At 32.3% G+C, this 22,346-nt stretch overlaps 1 protein-coding gene across 2 annotated transcripts in view; it reads left to right on the top strand.

Annotated features, from left to right (window-relative positions):
• LOC135139103 (rabphilin-3A) overlaps positions 1-21,093 on the top strand; it is a 67,470-nt gene extending 46,377 nt beyond the window's left edge. For both annotated transcript variants that reach the window (XM_064069194.1, XM_064069193.1), the window contains exons 7-8: positions 5,073-5,674; positions 20,738-21,093. In XM_064069194.1, the coding sequence (XP_063925264.1) occupies positions 5,073-5,674; positions 20,738-21,038 (903 nt within the window). In that variant the 3' untranslated portion in view covers positions 21,039-21,093. The remainder of the gene's footprint in view (positions 1-5,072; positions 5,675-20,737) is intronic.
• The last annotated feature ends 1,253 nt before the right edge of the window (positions 21,094-22,346 follow it).

Below are 22,346 nucleotides of genomic sequence, written 5' to 3'. Positions count from 1 at the left end.
ATGAAAAATTTCAAAATTGAAAAATCGAACTGGAAAAGCGTAGATTGAAAATTTGAAAAATTCAATAATCGAAAAATTATTTGATTTTTCCATTTTTCTATTTCTTGATTCATCTAGATTCCGATGTAACGATTTATTGAGATTTCGATCTTTCGATTTTTTGATTTTTCAATTTCTCGATTTTTCAATTTTTCAATTTTCCGATTTATTGATTTTTTAGTTTTAAATTTTATAATTTTCCAATTTTTAACTTTTCGATTTCTCAATTTTGGCCAATTTCGGTTTCTCAATTTTGCGATTTCTCGACTTCTCGACTCCTCCATTTCTCTCTTTCTTGATTTTTCCATTTTTCGTTTTCTCCATTTTTCGATTTTTCGTCATTTCAGTTTTGGAATTTTTCAATTTCCCTATTTTTCAGTTAAGCAATTATTGAATTTTCCGATTTGTAAATTTTTTCGATTTTTTGAATTTTGGGTTATCGATTTCTCGGTTTTTCGATTTTTCGCCTTTTCAATTTTTTGATTTTTAACTTTTGAATTTCTTGATATTTAATTTTTCAATTTCTCGATCATCCAGTGTTACAGTTTTTCGACGATTCTATAATTTTTCGATTTTTATATTTTTGGATTTTTTAATTTTTCGATTCTATTTGTATTTTTTTGTCTCCAGTTTTTGGATTTATTACATTTTTTAATTTCTCGATTTTTTGTTTATCACCATTACAATTTTTCGCTTCTTCAGTTCTTCGATTTTGCAATTTCTCGTTTTTTCATTTTCTCGATTTTTTTATTTTTTCCCATTTTTAGTTCCTCGATTTTTCAACTTTTTTAATGAAAAAAATGGAAAAATTGCAAAGTTGTACAACTGAAAAATTAAAAATGAAAAAACGAAAAAATGTAAAATGAAAACTTTGAAAAAACTAAAAATTAGAAACCAAAAATTTGAATAATTGAAGAATCGAAAAATTAAAAAATCGAAAGATTAAAAATTGAAACACTTAAAAATCGAAAAAACGAAATATTGTAAAATCGAAAAATAGAAAATTAATGACATCGGAAAATCAAATAAATCACAAAATTGCAAAATTGAAAAATTTCAGAATGTGAAAATCGATAATCAAAATTTAAAAAATCGAAAAAATTGAAAAATCGGAAAATTCAATTATTGCAAAACTAAAAAATCAAGAAATTGAAAAATTCCAAAACTGAAAAATTGAATAAACGAAAAATTATTCGGGTTTAGATTTTTCGGTTTTAAATATTTCGATTGTTCAATTTTTCTATAATTTCTCGAATTATCTAGATTCCGATTGATTTTTCAATGTTAAATTTTTAATTTTTCCGATTTTTAACTTTTCGATTTATCACTTTTCGCCAATTTCGGTTTCTCAGTTTTTCGATTTCTCGACTCTTCCATTTCTCTATTTCTCGATTTTTTGATGTTTGGATTTCTTCACGTTTAAATTTTTGAATGTTTCGATTTTTCGATTTTCCAGTTTTTCGATTTTTCCACTTCTCGTTCTCCCAATTTTTCGTCATTTCAGTTCGAAAGATTAAAAATTGAAACACTTAAAAATCGAAAAAACGAAATATTGTAAAATCGAAAAATAGAGAATTAATGACATCGGAGAATCAAATAAATCACAAAATTGCAAAATTGAAAAATTTCAGAATGTGAAAATCGATAATCAAAATTTAAAAAATCGAAAAAATTGAAAAATCGGAAAATTCAATAATAATTGCAAAACTAAAAAATCAAGAAATTGAAAAATTCCAAAACTGAAAAATTGGATAAACGAAAAATTATTCGGGTTTAGATTTTTCAGTTTTTAAATATTTCGATTGTTCAATTTTTCTATAATTTCTCGAATTATCTAGATTCCGATTGATTTTTCAATGTTAAATTTTTAAATTTTCCAATTTTTAACTTTTCGATTTATCACTTTTCGCCAATTTCGGTTTCTCAGTTTTTCGATTTCTCGACTTCTCGACTCTTCCATTTCTCTATTTCTCGATTTTTTGATGTTTGGATTTCCCCACGTTTAAATTTTTGAATGTTTCGATTTTTCGATTTTCCAGTTTTTCGATTTTTCGACTTTTCGATTTTTCAATTTTTTTTATGTTTCTTCAATTTTTCGCTTTTCTAGTTTTCAACTTTTTAAATTTTCGATTTCTCGATTTTTCAATTTCTTGATTTTTCTATTTTTTCCGATTTTTAGTTTCTCGATTTTTAATTTAACGAAAAAGCATAAAATGAAAACTTTGAACAAACTAAAAGATAGAAACCAAGGACTCGAAAAATTGAAGAAATAAAAAATTGAAAAATCGAAAAAATTGAAAAAAATGTTTGGATTTCCCCACGTTTAAATTTTTGAATGTTTCGATTTTTCGAATTTCCAGTTTTTCGATTTTTCGACTTCTCGTTCTCCCAATTTTTCGTCATTTCAGTTTTGGAATTTTTCAATGTCTCCTATTTTTGAATTTTTAGATTATCGATTTCTCCGTTTTACGATTTTTCGACTTTTCGATTTTTCAATTTTTCGATTTCTTTTATGTTTCTTCAATTTTTCGCTTTTCTAGTTTTCAACTTTTTATATTTTCGATTTCTCGATTTTTCAATTTCTTGATTTTTTTATTTTTTCCGATTTTTAGTTTCTCGACATTTAATTTAACGAAAAAGCATAAAATGAAAACTTTGAACAAACTAAAAATTAGAAACCAAGGACTTGAAAAATTGAAGAAATAAAAAATTGAAAAATCGAAAGATTAAAAACTGAAACACTTAAAAAACGAAAAAACAAAGTAATGTACAATCGAAATATTGAAAATTAATGAAATTGAAAAATTTAAAAATTGGAAAATAGAGGGACTGGTAAATCATTGATTGAAAATTTCAAAAATTGAATAAACAAAAAATTATTGGGTTTTAGAATTTTCGGTTATTTAAATTTTTCGATTTTTCAATTTTTCTATAATTTCTCGAATTATCTACATTCCGATGTCACGATTTATCGAGATTTCGGTGTTTCGATTTTTCATTTTTCAATTTTTTGATTTATTGATTTTTCAATTTTAAATTTTCCAAACTTTTTGTTGTATCGATTTTGACCAATTTGGGTTCCTCAGTTTTTCAATTTCTCGATTTCTCGATTTTTCAATTTTTTGTTTCTTCAATTTTTCGCTATTTTAATTTTTCAACTTTTTAAATTTCCCATGTTTCGATTCCTGAATGTCTTTTTTAATTTTTCAATTTTAGAATTTTTGATGTTTCGATTTCTTGACTTCTGAATTTTAAGATTTTTAAAATATTTCAACTTTGGATTTGGATTTCTGGATTTTTCAACATTTCAATTGTGGGAACTTTTCATTTTTTTATTTTTTCAATTTTTTGAATACATACTTTATTTTTTTTAAATCACGATTTTTCAATTTTTCTATAATTTCACTGTTTATCTAGATTCGGATATTACGATTTATAGAGATTTCGATGTTTCGATTTCTTGATTTTTCAATTTTAAATTTTTAAATTTTTCAATTTTTAACTTTTCAATTTATCGATTTTCGCCAATTTCGATTTCTTAGCTTTTCGATTTCTCGACTTTTCGACTCTTCCATTCCTCTCTTTCTCGATTTTTTGCTGTTTGGATTTTCCGATCTTTTACTTTTTGAATGTTTTAATGTTTCGATTTTTCAATTTCTCGTTTTTTCGATTTTTCGAGTTTTCAACTTTTCGATTTCCCAGTTTTTCGTCATTTCAGTTTCAATTTTTCGATTTTTCAGTTTTTAAGTTATTGAAGTTTTCAATTCAATTTTTTCAATTTTTTCGATTTTTTGAATTTTGGATTATTATCGATTTCTCGGTTTTTTGAATTTTCAATTTTGCAATTTTTCGACTTTTAAATTTTAGATTTTTGAATTTTTCAGTTTTTCTATTTTTTTGATGTTTCGATTTCTCGATTTTTCAAATTTTTGATTCTTCAATTTTTCGCTCTTTTATTTTTTCAACTTTTAAATTTTAGGTTTTTCGATTTCTCGATTTTTCGAATTTTCGGTTCTTGGTTATTTATCTTTTTCAATTTTTCGATTTTTTAAATTTGACATTTTACAATTTTTCAATTTTTCGATTTTAGGATTTTTGAAGATTCGATTTCTTGACATCTGAGCTTTGAGTTTTTTCAAATATTTTAACTTTGGATTTGGATTTCTCAATTTTTCAAGTTTTCGATTCCTCGATTTCAAGCGTGGGAACTTTTCAATTTTTTTTCGATTTTCGATATTTCGTTTGCTCGATAATTCGGTTTTGAGATTTTTGAATCTCGATTTTTCGACTTTTCAATTTTTTGCCTTCTCTTCGTATCTGGTCAAACGCTTTTACCAAGTCTGTAAACTCTTTCTTCTAGTTTATCAATTTTTATCTGACTTAGCAGATTATAAATATTAGTTCTTGTATGTCTTCTCTACTGGTTTCAAACTTTTCTTTTATTCTTCTTTCCATTATTCTTGCCAAGGATTTTCCGGGAATACTCGATAATGTGATACCGCTATATTTATTGGAAATTAAAAAATCGTAAAGTTAAAAAACCGAAACACTGAAGAATGGGAAAATTGAAAAAAAGAAGAAAACGAAAAAAGCCGAATATACATATAAAATTTGACAACAATCGTTCCAGTAGTTTCGGAGATTATCTGTCTAATATAAATTAGGATAGACGGCAAACAGACAGAGAGACGGAAGCAGGAAACCTATTTTTCGTACTCTTGGAGCCATGAAACGTCGAGAAAACATAAAAGTAGTCGTCCAATGGACTTGATTACAATACTTCCTTAGCTTACGCTCAGAAAGTAAATAGTATATTCAAACAGACATTACAATTTAATTACGATCTAACCTTTACCTTTTTAATCTACAGAAAGTTCATTCCGGGTTATTTTGTCAGGGCTTTTTTGACGGTTACGTTAAATTTCAATTTGCCTTAAGCTCTTCCATATTGTCAAAAACAATATACTCTCACGTTGAAATAGTTTAATAGTAATAATAATAATTTAACCCACATTTTGTCCTTGTTGTTACAGACCTCTGACGATCACAAACACTCAGACACCTCACTGGGCACCATCGAACTATCACTAACCTACGACCCCATCACCACCACCCTTCTCTGTACCGTCTACCGTGCTAAGAACCTCATCCCCATGGACATCAACGGTCTCTCCGACCCCTTCTGCAAACTCAACATCCTACCGAACGCCAAAATGTCGACGCGCCTGCGAACGAAAACGGTCCACAAGACGCGAAATCCGGAATTCAACGAAAACTTGACTTTCTACGACATCACGGACACGGATTTGATGAAGAAGTCGCTGCATGTTCTGGTGGTGGACGACGATAAGTTCGGCCACGACTACATGGGAGAGACGCGAATTCCCTTGGCCAAGCTGAAGCAGCAGAATACCATCTATGTGACGGCTCCTTTGGAGGAGATGAGGCAGGAGCACAAGGGCCCGTTGCCGGCGCCTGAGCTGAATCAGTGGTTCGACGATTTGTGGTCCAGGGGTCAGATTTTGCTGTCGCTGGGGTACAGCACGAAGAGGAGGGCGCTGTTGGTGACGGTGTGCAGATGCGTCAATTTGCTGCCGATGGATAATAATGGGTTTTCGGATCCTTTCGTGAAACTGTAAGTAGTGATATCATTGGCCATATTCTTAGATCTACTACACTATTTAAAAGATTTTTTCTACACCCGTCTTAAAACATGACACTTTTAATACAACTTCAACACTAAAGGTAGACGTTTTTTTAATTAGGAAAAAAACTTGCGTTACTAAGGCAACATTTACTTTTAATCCTAGGATTTAAAAGTCTTTTAAATGCTAGAATCAAAAACAAATAATAATTAATCTCAAACCTTACACTATTCGATTTCCACCCTCCGTGTCTCTTGAGAGATATAATGTCACCTCCAGCATCTACAAGGAGAGTGGCAGACGTCCGACGTAAGCAATGTCCGCTATATTCATTGGGATTTTCCAATTTTAAAAATTTAGCTACTTCTCGTGGGACATCGCTAATCTTGTGAATCCCAACTCCTTGTCGCTGACACTTTCCATTTAGGTATTTAACGACAAATCGACGTTCATGAAAATTTTTTTCTCGAAGAGTTATATATTTCTGATTAATATTAAAATATTTTTCCCCCATAACGGTAAATGGTCTTGGCTTTTTAGTTTTCTTATGAGGAATCGTTACAAATAAACCTGATTTAATATTTTCAATATGGTCTATTCTTAATTCCACCAATTCCTGACAACGGCATGCGCCACTCACCCCGAAGATTACAACAAATTGAAGGACAACTTATAAAGTGTAATCATTTCATTAATTTCAGTTGTAAACTTAGTTTCGTAAATAAATATATTTCATCTGCAGCATGGCTTAAAAAATCTTCTATTTGGTTATTTGTTAAAACTCTTGATTTCTTTGACTTGTAACCTTCCGCTTGTTTCTTCAAAAACGCTCCTAGTTTTGAAAATATTTCTATATCTATGCCATTTTTTATTTTTAAACTCGCCTTTACCATCGAATATTGCGACCATAGTGTGGATGATTTCATTGTTTTTGCCAAATCGGCAAAATACACCAGCAACACGTGCTCGGAAAAGGTTTCAATGTTTTTTTCTTTACACCATCTCATGAAGCGTTTGCAGCAAACTCATAGATTTCACGCAATTTGGTCGGAAGTACGTCTGCAATCTCTATTTGAGCCTTTTCGGTTACATCTGGAGGCAAATCTTCTTCAACATTCATTTTTGGCGAAAAATGAATAAATTTTTGATACTTTTTGAAAATCAATGACAACGTAAATAAAAAATAAGTAATCATGACTACGTACAACGTACATTCAAGACTACTGATTCCATTTCCGTTACAATTTTTTTTTTAATTTAATTATTTCCTATTTTAGTGTTACATTACTGGCTGAAGAAAAAAAATCGCAAAAAACATCACTTTTAATCCTAATAAAACAATGCACTATTTTCACTGACCCACTGAAAACGTTCTAACGAAAATAGTCCATCATTGGACTAGGGTCGCTAAAAAGTATGGAAATAGTTGAATTTCGCGACAACGGGTTGTTGAATCCTATTGAAATTTGGGCTTTCCCTAGGAATACTCAAGTTCTATTTTCTGCAATTTTTTCAAATTTTATACATAATTCATTTGTTTTTGAGATGCAGGGCTAACTTAATTTCTTTTAAATAGCAATAGTAATCAAATGTTAGTAGTCTTGGCGTAAGATACTTTATTCAAAAATTATATTAGTGCCCTATTATAGTGAAAATGATAGAACTGAGGGTACATAAACTGAAATAAATTGCCAGAGTAACAGACTGATTTAAATGCTATTTCCAAATAATTAAAATAATCTTCTATTTCTTTTTCTTAATATATATTTATAACTTTCTTTCAACAACACGATGCTTAAAATATGGTTCAGGTGGCATTTTTTTGTAGAGAAATATGAACTAGCCATTAAGCTCCGCCTCCCGTCTCACGACGAATAAAAACATGAATTACAATTTAAAGAGGGTGGGTGGGTGGGTGGGGCTTAGCCATTGACTTTCTTTTCTTAATATACATATTCCCCTTCCAACAATAAAATACTTAATTTGAATTTGAATTTGAGGTTAGAATTATGTGATCTTGAAAAAAAAAACTATATATTGTAACCTACTTACAGGATTTCAAATAAATGCTACTGTATTGTTACCTCACGAAGTGGGTTTCATCCCGAGCCCAATAAAACTACGTTTACAACAAATTATATTATTAAAGGTATTACATACGATAAGCCAATCACTGTTAAAATATGCGGAAGGGCACCTCTTCTCTCCCCAGCGTAGGCGGCGGAGGCTCCTGACTCTTCCTTCGGTTCTCAGGTCCCGTCTCTTCCCGAAAATCTTCCTTGAAAAGCCCCTCAACTTGATTCTCTTCCTCCCGAGCTCCTCACTCGCTCCCGCCCCGCTATCTCCCTCTCTGTTCTTATCTCTCTTTTTCTCCCCGTTTCTTCCCGTAGCTCACACCAACACTACGCGTGATAGATGCGCCACCACTTCGAATGCAAATCAATTCAAAATTAAATAAAAATCCGTTACAATATTAAGAAAAAGAAGCCAATGATTAGCCCCGCCCACCCGCCCCTATCTTAATTGTGATGAATTTTTCAAATGTTGTCAGTCCGAAGGACGAAGCTTAATACAAAATGTATCATTTTAAACATATTCTAAGTTTCTTGTTGCAAAAAGATGACCATACGTAATTACGTATATTAAGAAAAAACGAAGGCTCAATGTAAGCCATGCCCTCCGCCCCCATTTCATTTGTGGTGAATTTTTTTATTAATCGTGAGCCGGGGGAGCGGGGCTTAACTGAAAAATCCTTTCAATAATAAAATACTTAAAATATCAAATGGCAAATTTGAGGTTAGATTAATGTTTGAAGTGTCGTGTTGTTAAAAAAAAAACTCTATATATTAAGAAAAAGACGGCAATGATTAAGCCCGCCCGTGATGAATTTTTGTATTAGTCGTGAGCCTGGAGGGGCGGGGTTAACTGAAAAATCCTTTCAAAAAACTATATATTAAGAGAAAGAAGCCAAGGATTAGCCCCGCCCACCCGCCCTGTCCCAATTGTAATGAATTTTTCATTTGTTGTCAATTCGAAGGACGGACCTTAATTACAACATCCACATTTCTTTACAAAATTTACCATTTTAAACCTATTTAAAGTTTCTTGTTACGAAAAGATGACTATACGTATATTAGGAAAAACGAAGGCTCAATGTAAGCCACGCCCTCAGCCCCCATTTCATTTGTGGTGAATTTGTTTATTAGTCGAGAGCCTGAGGGGCGGGGCATAACTGAAAAATTCTTTCAACAATAAAATACTTAAGATATCAAATAGCGAATTTGAGGTTAGAATTATATTTGAAGTATCGTGTTCTTGAAAAAAAAACTATATATTAAGAAAAAGAAGCCAATGATTAAACCCCGCCCACCCGCCCCTGTATCAATTGTGATGAATTTTTCATTTGTTGTCAATTCGAAGGACGAACCTTAATCCACATTTCTTTACAAAATTTACCATTTTAAACATATTTTAAGTTTCTTGTTGCGAAACGGTGACAATATGTATATTAAGAAAAAACGAAGGCCCAATATAAGCCACGCCCTTTGCCCCCATTTCAATTGTGATGACTTGTTTATTAGTCGTGAGCCGAGGGGGCGAAGCTTAACTGAAAAATCCTTTCAATAATAAAGTAGTTAAAATATCAAATGGTGGATTTGAGGTTAGAATAATGTTTGAAGTATCGTGTTCTTGAAAAAAAAAACTATATATTAAGAAAAAGAAGCCAATGATTAAACCCCGCCCACCCGCCCCTGTCTCAATTGTGATGAATTTTTCATTTGTTGTCAATTCAAAGGACGAACCTTAATCCACATTTCTTTACAAAATTTACCATTTTAAACATATTTTAAGTTTCTTGTTGCGAAAAGGTGACAATATGTATATTAAGAAAAAACGAAGGCCCAATATAAGCCACGCCCTTTGCCCCCATTTCAATTGTGATGACTTGCTTTATTAGTCGTGAGCCGAGGGGGCGGAGCTTAACTGAAAAATCCTTTCAATAATAAAGTAGTTAAAATATCAAATGGTGGATTTGAGGTTAGAATAATGTTTCAAATGTCGTGTTCCTGAAAAAAAAAACTTTATATATCTATTAAGAAAAATTACAAAATCCACATTTCTCAAAAAAAATTTACCTTTTTAATATATTTTAGTTTTTGTTGCGAAAAGATGACTATACGCATATAGAAAAAAAAAGCCTCAATGCAAGCTCCGCCTCCATTTCGAATTAATTTTTTTATTAGTTTCAAGGGCGAAAGGGGGGCGGAGGTTAATTGAAAATCCTTATTTCTCTACAAAAAATCACCATATGGAACATGTTTTACGACTTTTAAGTATCGTGTTGTTGAATGAAAACCATATATATTAAGAAAAGAAGCGCATAATTAAATTATAATTTACACAATATTCTAGAAATAACAATCCTCCGAATTAAAGACTGTAAATAGTGAATATATTGATATGGAATCTGATACGAAAAGTTTAAATAAGATAATACACTATTAAAAAAAACATCAAATCAACATTTAAAAAACAATAATTTTACAATAAATGGTAGAAATGTTCTCCGTTTACTTCCTGGCATTAGGAAATACGTTGCACAAAGTTTTCAAATTAATCTGTTAGAATATTGGGAGGGATCTCGGCAATCGCATTTAATATCCCTTCTTGGATTTCTTCGATGCTTTGTAGTCTAATAACATAAACTCGATTTTTTACATAACCCCACAGAAACAAGTCAAGTGGGGTTAAATCGGGTCACCTAGCTGCTCCCTTTCGTCCTATCCACCTTCCAGGAAAAGTTTCATTCAAGTAATGCCGTACTTGACATCCGAAGTGAGGTGGTGCTCCATTTTGTTGGAACCAGATAGACCCTGCAGATAAATTTGGGTTTTCATAGTTGGGAAATATTTGTCCAAATCGAGGCATAGTACTTTGTTGCAAAAGTTGAATGTATTTGTCAGACGTTAAATTTCACCAAGCATTAATTTTTTGGGGGACTGTGTATGAATCTCCTCCATCCAGTGTAGATTTGTATTGGACCAGTCTCTACAGTTATAGTGATTAACATGCCGATTCAAACAAAAAGTAGACTCATCAGAAAATAATAATTGGTTTATGAAATTGCCATCCTGATCTGGTCTGTCTGCCATCATTTCGCAAAATTCGATTCAGCGGTCAAAGTCATCCTCACTCAATTCTTGTAGTAAATGAATTTTGTATGGGTGATATTTTTTCCGTTTGAGTATTTTTGAACTAAGTCTCTACTCATATTATGGTTTAATGCCAATTGTTGCACTTAAATTTTCGGATTTTCAGTTACATCTAACATGATAGATAGAAGAGTTCTCGTCATTTGTAACATTGTTTGGTCTTCCGGTTCTTTGACGATTTCTATTTTTATTGGACTTGTTCGTGGCCTGCAAGACATGGTCAGACCAAAGGAGTCTCGAGCAAACGTAAACACCCAAATCCTTATGGCATTCAGTGGTGGCAAGCCTGTAGCTTCCGATATTATACACGTGTCGGGGATTTCCCTTACCAAGATGTTAGGTAAAACATTTGTCCAAGTTTATGACAATAATCAAACTTGATACCATTTGTAAATCGAACGAAAGTCAGATGACAAGGACGAAAAATTGTCGCAACTGTACGAGTAGAACTTGATGTTGTTTGCAAATATGGCAAAAGACGATGTTATAATATTCTTAATGCCGGCTGTGTACACGATAAAAAGCAGAGGACCAAGTACGGACCCCTGCGGCACTCCACTTAGCACATCAATCGATCTACTGACAACGTCTCCAATCTGCACTCTAAAGTTTCGATCAATTAGGAATGAATCAATCCATCGATGCAAATTACCACGTAGACCAAGATGGTTTAATTTGTGTAAGAGTCGGCCTTTCGGAACTCTGTCGAACGCCTTCGAGAAATCAAGATATAGATATTTCCAACGGTCGTTCCGAATCTGCATCTTTTGTCCAATCGGACATACAGCACAAGAGGTTTGACTGAACAGATCTACCGGGCAAGAATTCGTGTTGTTCGCGTGGAATAAGCCTGACCAGAAGGGACGTTAAACTGACAGGCCGGTAATTAGAAGCATCAAACTTATCGCCTTTTTTGAAAATCGGACGAATTATTGCCGTTTTCTAGTCTAAGGGAACTTCTCCCGACTTGAAAGATTTTTCCATCAAAACTGAGAGCGGAACCGCGAGGGGATCTGCACATTTTTTCAAAACATTGACCGAAATAAGATCTGGTCCAGGGGATTTGTACGTTGTTATTTTGTTTAGTTTACCTAAGACTATCTCGCTAGAAAAACTCGGGTCTTCAATACAGTTCGGATTATACTTGCTGGACAAATTTAAATCCTTTAGAGGAGGCTCTACTATGACCCCTCTGGCAAATGTGTCGGCAAATATATTCGCAACACTGGCACTGTCGTTTTCGTGGACTACGAATATTTTTGGAAAGGCTTTTTGGATTTTTGTTGTCCACTATACGCTTTTCGTTTACACATCTAGCTTCCCTAATAATACACGAAAGGTGATTTGAAAACTCTCTACGGGCTTTGTAGCTGGATTCGGAACCTGTTCTTGTGAACGTGCGCCACAGCTATCTTTTTTTTAAGTACCAAACCTAGAATTTTGTTATTGATCCATGGTTTGAGGGCCCATCCTTTAGAAACAATAGTAGAAGTACACTGTGCGGAGAAAATAAATCTTCTATCTGATACACGATCTGACTACTGGTGCTATTTAAAAAAAATCAAATTAGCCTTGCTACTTGAAAACAAATGAAGTTTAAGGTATCAAAAAATTACTGAAAATAGAGCTTGAGTATTTTTTAGTATACCCTAAATTTCAAGAAGATTCAACTAACCGTTCCCGAGATATTCAACTGCTTCCATACTTTTAGCAACCCTGTATATCAAAAAATCGGTAGAAGCAATACCACGTGTATAACAGGTTGTACTTTTCAATAAAAATTGTTTAAAATGTAACTTTGTCTTTTCAGAGTTTCACAAATGAATCAAATATCTATTCACGTTTTAAAAAAGTACAAGAAAGTACTCATTTGAGTCTCGCTCGAAAACTAAAATCATTCAATGCATTACATAGATGGAAATTGCTTTTTGAGTGCTGAAGTTTGATCTACTCGTAAAGACTATGGAATTCGGCTTTGAGAAGAATTTATTAACTGTGCAGTGACTCCAGCAACCATAACACGATGAAGCGTTCACTTCGTGCTCTTAATCCTCAAAAGCAGGCTAATAGATAAAGAGATAAAACTAGTCAACTAGACTTATTGGCAAGCTTCCAATTCAACTCCTTTGCATATGCTAATTAATCTTATTCGCGTGTCGGCATTTACTTAATAGCAGTAGCTCGCATTCCAATTTTTATCACAATTAGTAAGCGGACAGTTAAGAGGAAATCCAAAAAATTCACAAACCAAGTGAATCTTAATTTTTTTTTATTTAAATAAAAGTTAGTCAATGGTGCAACTATTACAACTGTGTTCCACGTTAATGACATTTCATGGATTTTTCCACCACTTTTGCCAAATCTATAGGTTCAGGAAGGTGAGAAATTTCATTAGAAGTGTTTTCGGTCGAAGTGGACGGTTGCCAATTCAAAATTTTATTGGAAATGATGATTTTGTTATTTAAACTGTCTTCTAAAAAGGGTCGCTACAGTTAAATATCTTGAGAACCAGTTGAATCAACTGAAATTAAGTATAGGGGTACAAGAAGTTGTGCTCTAATTTATTATTATTCGTCAAAATGGTATATTAATTCGAATGAAACATGTTATTTTTTCTCCAGCGATTAATGTAACACTAAAATAGGAAATATTATCCGTTCACGATCCTTATATAGTAGGGTTGGACCTGAAAATCTAGTGAGTTTGTTGGTATTCGATGCAGAAGAATAAAAATTCCCTGAACTTTTTTCGTTAGGTTACGTTTTATTAAATTAAAGGTTAAAAAATATGCCAGAAATATAAACATTGTTGCCGATACTTTCAGTTTTCAGTAGCAATGACCAAAGTTAACGGTATCCATTTCTTAGAAACCTTAAAACTTTACGCTATTTAAAACAGTTATTCGACTTTTTGTAAGTGTTTATTTCATATGTAAGGAACAAACACTAAAATTTCACTTCAACATTGTTTTTGTATGAATGGTGGTTCTACATACGACTATTGTCGCATGCCACATTTAGCATCTCATCTTTAATTCTCAATCATCAGTTCGTTCTGCTTGCCCACTCTTCTTTGAAATGGAAATTTCGACCTTTGTGAACAGCCTAATTCCATATCTTCCAACTTCTTTTTTCACTTTTCTAAGATTACTAAAAGGATTGGTAAAAGACAACAACCTTGCTCTAGTGCTTTGATGGATTTAGATCTTCTGAAACATTTTTCCGGCATTAAATTGAATGATTTATCTATATAGCTATTACTAATGCTAATGTAAGTGTTCTTTATTTGCTGTTACCAAGTACTTCCAAAAGCTTATTAATATAAATGTTACTGTACGCCATGAAGAGTTACAAAAAAAAAAAAATGAAAATGCTTAAAATTTGGTGCAAAGTAACAAAATGGATGATCTAACTAAAATTATACTTGTTTTGTTGGTAAATTTAGAACGAAAGATGCGTCAAAATATCAGCCCCCGACAAGCTACAATTCACTCCATTTCCATTATTTCGCTATGAAAATCTGTATCATCACGTCATTTTCAAATTCAGATTCTGAATCAGATTCACCTAGCGAAATAATGAAAGGAGGTATAGATTCGTACGAAAGATTTCCCATATTTTTTCCCAATCTGCCAAAATAAGTTTTTCACAATGTTTACAAAAATTTTGCCACATGCTTGGAGTACATTTAGAAAGCGCCTTAAGGGGACTCGCTAGACGAGGTATAACATTTTTTTGGTTTTTTGTATGAAAAAACGATATTAATATAGATGTATCATACATCAAACTGCAGCTTTTTTCATATTCTGCAGCGCAGAGACCAGTTCAATCAATTAAAAAAAATATGGCTGAGAAATATCGCAAAAAAAGCACCATTGTATGTTTTCTTTTCAAGTTTTTTGAGTCATAACCATCATAGAATCGCTTGAAAATTTGCACATGGATAAAACATCACTTTTTACAGGGCGCAGAGTCATTAAATGTTTGTTAGTGGTACAATTTGTTTAAATAATAATGTGTTAATTAAAATCAAAATATACCACAAATTAATGCAAAATACGTAGAATAATTTTAACAGGAGTATCAGAGGAAAATTAATGATCTATTGGTTAGCACAGTTTTTAACAAAAACGAACAATTCTTGAAAAAAATGGGTATCAATTCGACAGAATTTGAGTAGTTAGTTCAGTACTTTGCCGATAGGAGCGCCACTAAAATTTGGTAGAGCTTCCGTAGACTTTCCAGGTAAAACCCTTATCGCCTGCTCTACCATAAGCTAATTGTTAAGAGTTCTCGGCTGATTTTTCTAATTTATGGCAAGGAACTCAGTTTTATAACAAGCCGCCAGGACCGGCCGTAGTAATCTATTGTTAAGGAAATTAACTTTTACGCAATGAGGTACTATCATACAACCGAATTAAAACTGGGGAACTATAATATTTTTACTCCACTCAGGATCCTGAATACAATACACATGTTTACTAAAAATTCATTGTAATATTATTGTTAATATATATTTTGCTTTGTTAATTAATAAAACTAATAAACATATTTATAATAATAATAAAAAATATATAAAATACAGCTTTTGTTTAACACGTATAAGTAGCTAAGTGTATCTACTACTTATCCCAGAAAGGAGGTGTTTTAAAAAAGCCCTACGCCCAGTAACTTCTCCCTTCATTGTTTACTCGAAAAAAATGCTCGTATATGTTTTCATTTACCGAGAGATCATTTTCAAAATATATTTAAAATAAAAATATGCAAGTCTTGGTGATGAAAAATGTACTCCTAATAAATTATTAAAGTACATAAAAAAATAGAAACAAATTTTATTTATTTTAAAAAAATCTCTCGCAAAGGCAGGTTCCTCTTTCTTCTTGAATCAATTATTTCGGGCAATAATGCGCCAAAGTAAAATCTGCCAAGTTTATCTGCCATCTTTTTACACATTTCTTCGTCTTTATAATTTTTTTCCATATTTATACCTTTGGGTGTCCACACAACAAAATAAACTTGTGAAACACCCATAACAAGCACTTATCCCTGGACTTGAAAGTAGTAATCATGATTTTTTTTTAGTTTCAATTCTCTGTTAATGTACAAAATTTGATTACTTTTTTTCTAACCTCTTCTTCGGGAGACAAATCTTGCGATTTTGAAGGGCATTTAATTTCGACTAATGCACTCCTATCCTCTAGAACCCTGTCTGGACTAGCAGCCAAGTAAGGAAATTGCTTTGAAATAGACAAGCCACACCGTTCAGTTTTTACATTTTTATTTATTTCAAAACACTTGACAGCTTTTTCCTCACTTTGCTGTCCATAGTATGTATGACTATTACCTCTAAATGTAATATACAATAGAGACTCCACAATTTTAGCTATTGCTGTAGTTGGTGTAAGTTTATAAATACGTCCAAAATTTGAAGCCGTAACCCTAATTTCTCTTTCTTTTGCCCAAATGTGCCTGTTGCCTAGTGTCTATTTCAATTTGGTCTAAATTCAAAGATAATTTTCTCAAAAAAACCTCTTTGGCTGTCACAAATGTTTCTACATCCATGGCAGGATTTTCTAAAAAATATTTAAACCAGCATACGTACATTTTTTTTCGACATATTTTTTTTACGAATACTTTGGTCTAAGACGAGCTTGTTTCATAGACGAACAATATTTTTTTGTTATTAAACCAGGACCGTTTTAATCACAATATATTGACTAATCCCCTCTAAAAAATTGATGACGTCACCTCAAAATTTTGCTGAATAAATCCTATCTAAAATGTACAAAATATGATGAGTCTCTTCTTGCAATTTATAATCCCATTCATATTTTTTGGATTCGGATATATAGGGTGACTCAAAAAATTTAATGAATGGGCAAACTTATTTTATTAATTTAATCAGGAACTACAAAACCGAATGCTTTAAAACCTTGCAAATGTTTTAAATTTACCATAAGAATGGTAAATTTTTGATCAAAATATATTTGCTCATCCCTTCTAAAAAATGGATGACGCCACCCCAAAATTTTGCTGAATAAATCCTATCTAAATTGTATAAAATATAATGAGTCTCTTCTTGTGATTTATCATTCCATTCATGTTTTTTGGATTTGCATATACAGGGTGACTCAAAAAATTTAATGAATGCGCAAATTTATTTTGCTGATTTAATCAGGAACTACAAAACCGAATGCTTTGAAATCTAATGTGAAAAAAAAAACATAACAGGCATGCAGTCGTCACGTTTCCGATAGCGAGGGAAGTACTATCTAAACTCTTTAGACCAATTTTTTTGATTTTCCCATTTCTCCATTTCTCAATTTTTCAATGTTTCAGCTTGGGATTTTTTCACTGTTTCGATTCTTTAATTTTCCTTCCATTTTTAGGTTTTTCAATATTTCAGCTTTGGAATTTTGAAATATTTCGTTTCTTCAATTTTTCAAATTTTTTACAGTAGCGGTCATTTGTACGGAACCACTCGATAAAAAGTCAGGTTGGTAGCTCTGTCATCTAGTACTTTACGCCGAACGTGGTTGGTAGCGGTAGTTGACATGGCAATCGAAACTAGCACAACACGCAAGGTTAGTTAATAGATAATCTATTAAATGACTTTGCACAACACGAATGTTTCGGTTGGCCTCAGCTATGCCGCACTGTATCCCGTGCAGACTGTATGTTCTGTTCATCTATTTATTAAAATAAAATATCTACATTGACAATGGGGCCATCTAACCTGTCAAATTTTTGACACATATGTTTTCCCCCAGAAACCCGTCAAGGTCACTTACACCAAACAAATTTTGAAAATTTACACTAGGGAGTGGTTCTATAGAAAAGATCGCGACTTTATATTGTGTTTTCATGGTTTTTAAATTTTTCGATGTTTTAATTTTTCAGTTTTTAAAGTTTTAGGTTTTTAGATTTCTCACTATCTCGACTTTTCAATTTTTCAGTTCCATGATTTTTCAATTTGTCGAATTTTTAAATTTTAGATTTTTTGTTTTCTTTGATGTTTTGAGTTCTCGATCATTCGATTTTGGAGTTTTCAGGTTTGGATTTTTTTTGTTGTTCAATTCTTGGATTTTTAAAATTTTTGTTTTTTAAATTTTCCTATTTATCAACTTACTGGGATTTTAATTTTTTTATTTTTTGATTGTTCAGTTTCTTGATTTTTTGAATTTTTAGTTTTTGACACGATTTTTTTTTCAAAAATTTTCAATTTTTCAATTTATTAACTTTACGATACTTACAGTTTTGATCGATTTCTATTTCTCAATTTTTCGACATATTACTATTGGGATTTTTCTCGATTCTTCATATTTTCGGGTTCTCGAATTTCTCCATTTTTCAATTTCTCAAATTTCCGATATTTCAGTTTTACGATTTTTAATTTTTTTTATTTTTCAGTTTTTAATTTTTGACGTTTCTAAATTTTTCGATTTTTCAATTTTTCAATTAACTGATTTTTTTATTTTCCCATTTCTCTATTTCTTGAATTTTCAATTCTTTCTTCAATTGTGATTTTTCAATTTTTCGATTTCTGGATTTTTCAATGTTTCAGTTTTGGATTTTTTCACTTTTCCGATTCTCCAATTTTCTTCCCATTTTTCAGTTTTTCAAGATTTCAGTTTTGAATTTTTTCACTTTTTCGATTTTTGAATTTTCCTTCCATTTTTCAGTTTTTCAGTATTTCAGTTCTGAGATTTTGCAATGTTTCGGTTCTTCAATTTTTCCATTTTTTGATGTTTCGATTTCTCGGTTTTTCAATTTTTCGATAGGTATTTTAATTTTTCAATTTTTAAGTTCTAGATTTTCCGTTATTTTTTTTGTTTTCCTTGATGTTTGATTTCTCGATTATTCGATTTTTCAAGTTCTCGGTTTAGATTTTTTGGTTTTCCAATTCTTCGATTTTTAAATTGTTTAATTTTTAAATTGTTCAATTTCCCGATTTATAGATTTTTCAATTTTTCGGTTTACCAATTTTTTTCATTTAAAATGTTTCAATTTTTCAATTATTAAGTTTTCGATTCAAACTTGTCTCTCGTCTAGCGTTCCCCCTTAATGTCTCGTCTACCAAATATCTTTTTTTTTCTATTGTTTCTGAATTAAACCCACAACTGTTTCTTCGAAAATTTTTTGTCAAATTCAACACTATGTTTAAAGAGCCATTCCTCTATTTTACATTTTTTACTAGAAAAAGTGGGTGGTTTATCCAACTGAATCGAATGATTGTCTAAAACCACTACACATTTTTGGTTCAACTTTGCCAAAGCAGGAATGAGCTGATTAACCACCCAAATTTTGAAAAATTGTCCCGTCCATCGTTTTATGATAGTCTCTATCGTTATCTTTTGAATTTAAAAAATTGTTACAACCATCCAAGAACCCCGTTGAACAACTCGCGTGGAGAATAGTAAACATTGATCCTTCACTTTTAATTTTGGTGGGATTACCTTTTAGACCAGTATCGTGCACCCAGCGACAAATGGACGAACCATTTTGATAGATCCATGTTTCATCCAAATACACGAAAGTCAAATTTTCACAAGAATTTAGAAACTGTAAATATGTTCTCAAAAAAGTAATTTTGGCTGCAACGACATCTTTTTGTTCACATAAAATTTTGCGACCATTTACTTCCCTGTGTTTATAACCCATTGACTTAAGAATTTTGTATAATGTGGTTCGCCCCTCTCTAAATTCCAACTGTTCCCTAGAACATGCCAAAAGAGTATCTACAATGAAATATTCGTTTTTTTTTATTAAGTTGCCAAATTTGTCGTTGCAGGTCTTTCCGAAACATAATTTGTAAATAAATCCGTTGGTTTTCGCTTGTCAGATAGTGATGTTTTTAAATTTTGGTTCCCTGTTGATAAAATTTTCGCCACAGTGGATGTTCCTACCTATGAGAAAAAAAATTAAAAATATTTTTCAGCGTATTTTTACATTACAGAAAATATGTTCGAGACCCCCATAGTTACTTCTTCGAAAGAAAGAAGTGGTGTTTTGTTTTCGGATAAATTTAAAGGAATCTGGTTTTTTATTGTTGTACCCGCCCCACCTGCCCGCCCTCTATTTTCTTAGAGAATATGTCGTTTGCCAAAATCATTCTTATCTTAGCAAATACTAGCCCCGCCCACCCACCCTCTCTTTTCTTGGAAGGTATGTCATTTGCCAAAATCGGTATTACTTTAGCCCCGCCCACCCACCTTCTCTTTTCTTAGAGCGTATCTCATTTGCCAAAATCAGTCTTATCTTAGCAGGTACTAGCCCCGCCCGCCCACCCTCTCTTTTTTTAGAGGTTCTTGATCAAATTGTACCGTAAAATACATATATTTTTTAAATACATAAGAAAGAGCTTTACAGACGGAAGTACTTCACAAATTTTGAAGCGTAATGATCTCTTACATGAGGGAAAATTATATAAACTTTTCAGTAAACGTTTTAATTGTGTATTTCGATGACTTATATAAAAAAATTAATGGATTCATTATTCAACTTTAAAATCGAAATATCCCAAATTACACCCCTTATTAAAAAAAGGTGTGACTCTCCGAAAATAATTACCCTGTCATAAATAAACGTCAAACAATAATTTCAAGGCCTACTCCGAGTACACCCGTTACATTCACTGAGGATTTCCGCAGCACAGAAATGACTTGACATCCATTACAGTTAACTCCGTTTTTAATGTCCATACTATCCAAGAAAATTCTTCACTCTCTCGCAATATTAAAAACCCACCCCTCGCACAATTCCCGCCAACATCAAACAAAAGTCGCGAAAACCGCCCCCTTATACACTCTTCGCGTTTCTAATTCTACTCTAAATTTTCCAGGCAACTGCGGCCCGACCCGTACCACCGCAAACACAAAACCTCCATCAAATGGAAAAATCTCAATCCCGTCTATAACGAGGAGTTCGCCTTCGACACCCGCCCCAACGAACTGGCCACCCAAAGCCTCTACATCACCGTCTACGACAAAGATTACGGCAAAAGTAACGATTATTTGGGCGGCTTAATTCTTGGCGGAACCGGATCAAAAGGATTACGATTAAAGCAGTGGCTCGACATGATTCGTTATCCGGATCACAGACATGAGGCCTGGCATAATCTCACTGAGGAAGTCTTGGATTGAATATGGAATCTTGTTGACAAGGACCAACTTAATAAAATATTCAAAGCTTTACGACGTTGCGTTTTTCACTTTCCCCTTTGCGGCGTAGCTTAGATTCGATCAACTCCGTCTTGTGGTTGAGTTTGAAATTAATTTATGAAGTTAGGAATTCAATATGAATTTGGGGATGGAGGGATTTTAATCTGGGCTTATTTATTCATCGGGGTGGTGGAAATAAAACGTTTTTTAATTATTTAGTTGGGAGGTTAGGAGGCATGGAATTCTTGAGTGATATGAATTGATTTAGCTGAGATGCTTTACTAATGGTGGGTGGCTACGACACTGGAAGTTTACTTGAGTACATAAGAAGAGGTAAGTAAACAATTTATATTAAATTTATTGTACACCTATTAAGCTCAAATAATACTTTTAAGTCAGGTTTAAATACAACAGATCAAGCAAGATTCATATTTAAAATTTTTGAGATGACGTCACCAAGTTATTCGAAAAATTGTAAAAACGGACTAATAAACCACAGATATAAGACCACATTACTTACAAAATTTTAAGATTTATTTAAGACAATTTTGAGACGACGTCATTAGATTTTTGGTTGATATGAATAAATAAATTATCGTTAATATTATAAATAGTGCAAAATGTTATTGCACATAGTACTAAAAATAATGCACACTTAATTACGATATTTTAAAAAATAAACTTCGTGACCCACTAGAAGACTTTGTTTCTACGAAATATTTTTTTACTGTCCATGGAAAACCTCCTGTCAAATTTTCGGAGGTGAGAACTTTTTTATTATTAGACAAATTTTCAAAGCTTCTAGCGGAAAATTATTTTTTATGGAAGAAGAAATATTCAGTTACAATCCCGCGTTTTCAATTTGAGTGTATTTAAACTCGAGTGATATTTTCAGCAACACACAAATAACACTTCGGTTCAAATGTTTACGTTATGGTAGATACCGCTCGAGTTTAAAATTGAAAAACAACAAACGATAACTGTTTTTAATTTTAGAATAAATGAAATCTAAAACTCTGCTTGTGGTTGACCGAAAAATTGTCAATCATGAAAAAACAATAAAGGACAGTGAGGGATACGGCAAAGAAGCAGGCGGGAAACACTAATAGCCGTAGCAAGTAGAAACAAATAAAGTCCACATATTAGTACGTGCTAAGATAAGACTGATTTTGGCCGTTTTATTTTATTCTTTTGTTTTCGCGGGCGCTCACCACCTGAGATCCGTGTCTCCGGCTTGAGAGCAACCCCGGCGCTCCCTCCTCCGGAAAGGGAACTGGCACCCGATTGACC

This window comes from Zophobas morio, unplaced genomic scaffold (genome assembly GCF_036711695.1).
Source record: "Zophobas morio isolate AGI-343-1 ecotype UQ-CSIRO unplaced genomic scaffold, CSIRO_AGI_Zmor_V1 ptg000030l, whole genome shotgun sequence".
NCBI classification, from domain to species: domain Eukaryota; kingdom Metazoa; phylum Arthropoda; class Insecta; order Coleoptera; family Tenebrionidae; genus Zophobas; species Zophobas morio.
This window is presented reverse-complemented; position numbering and strand designations above follow the sequence as displayed.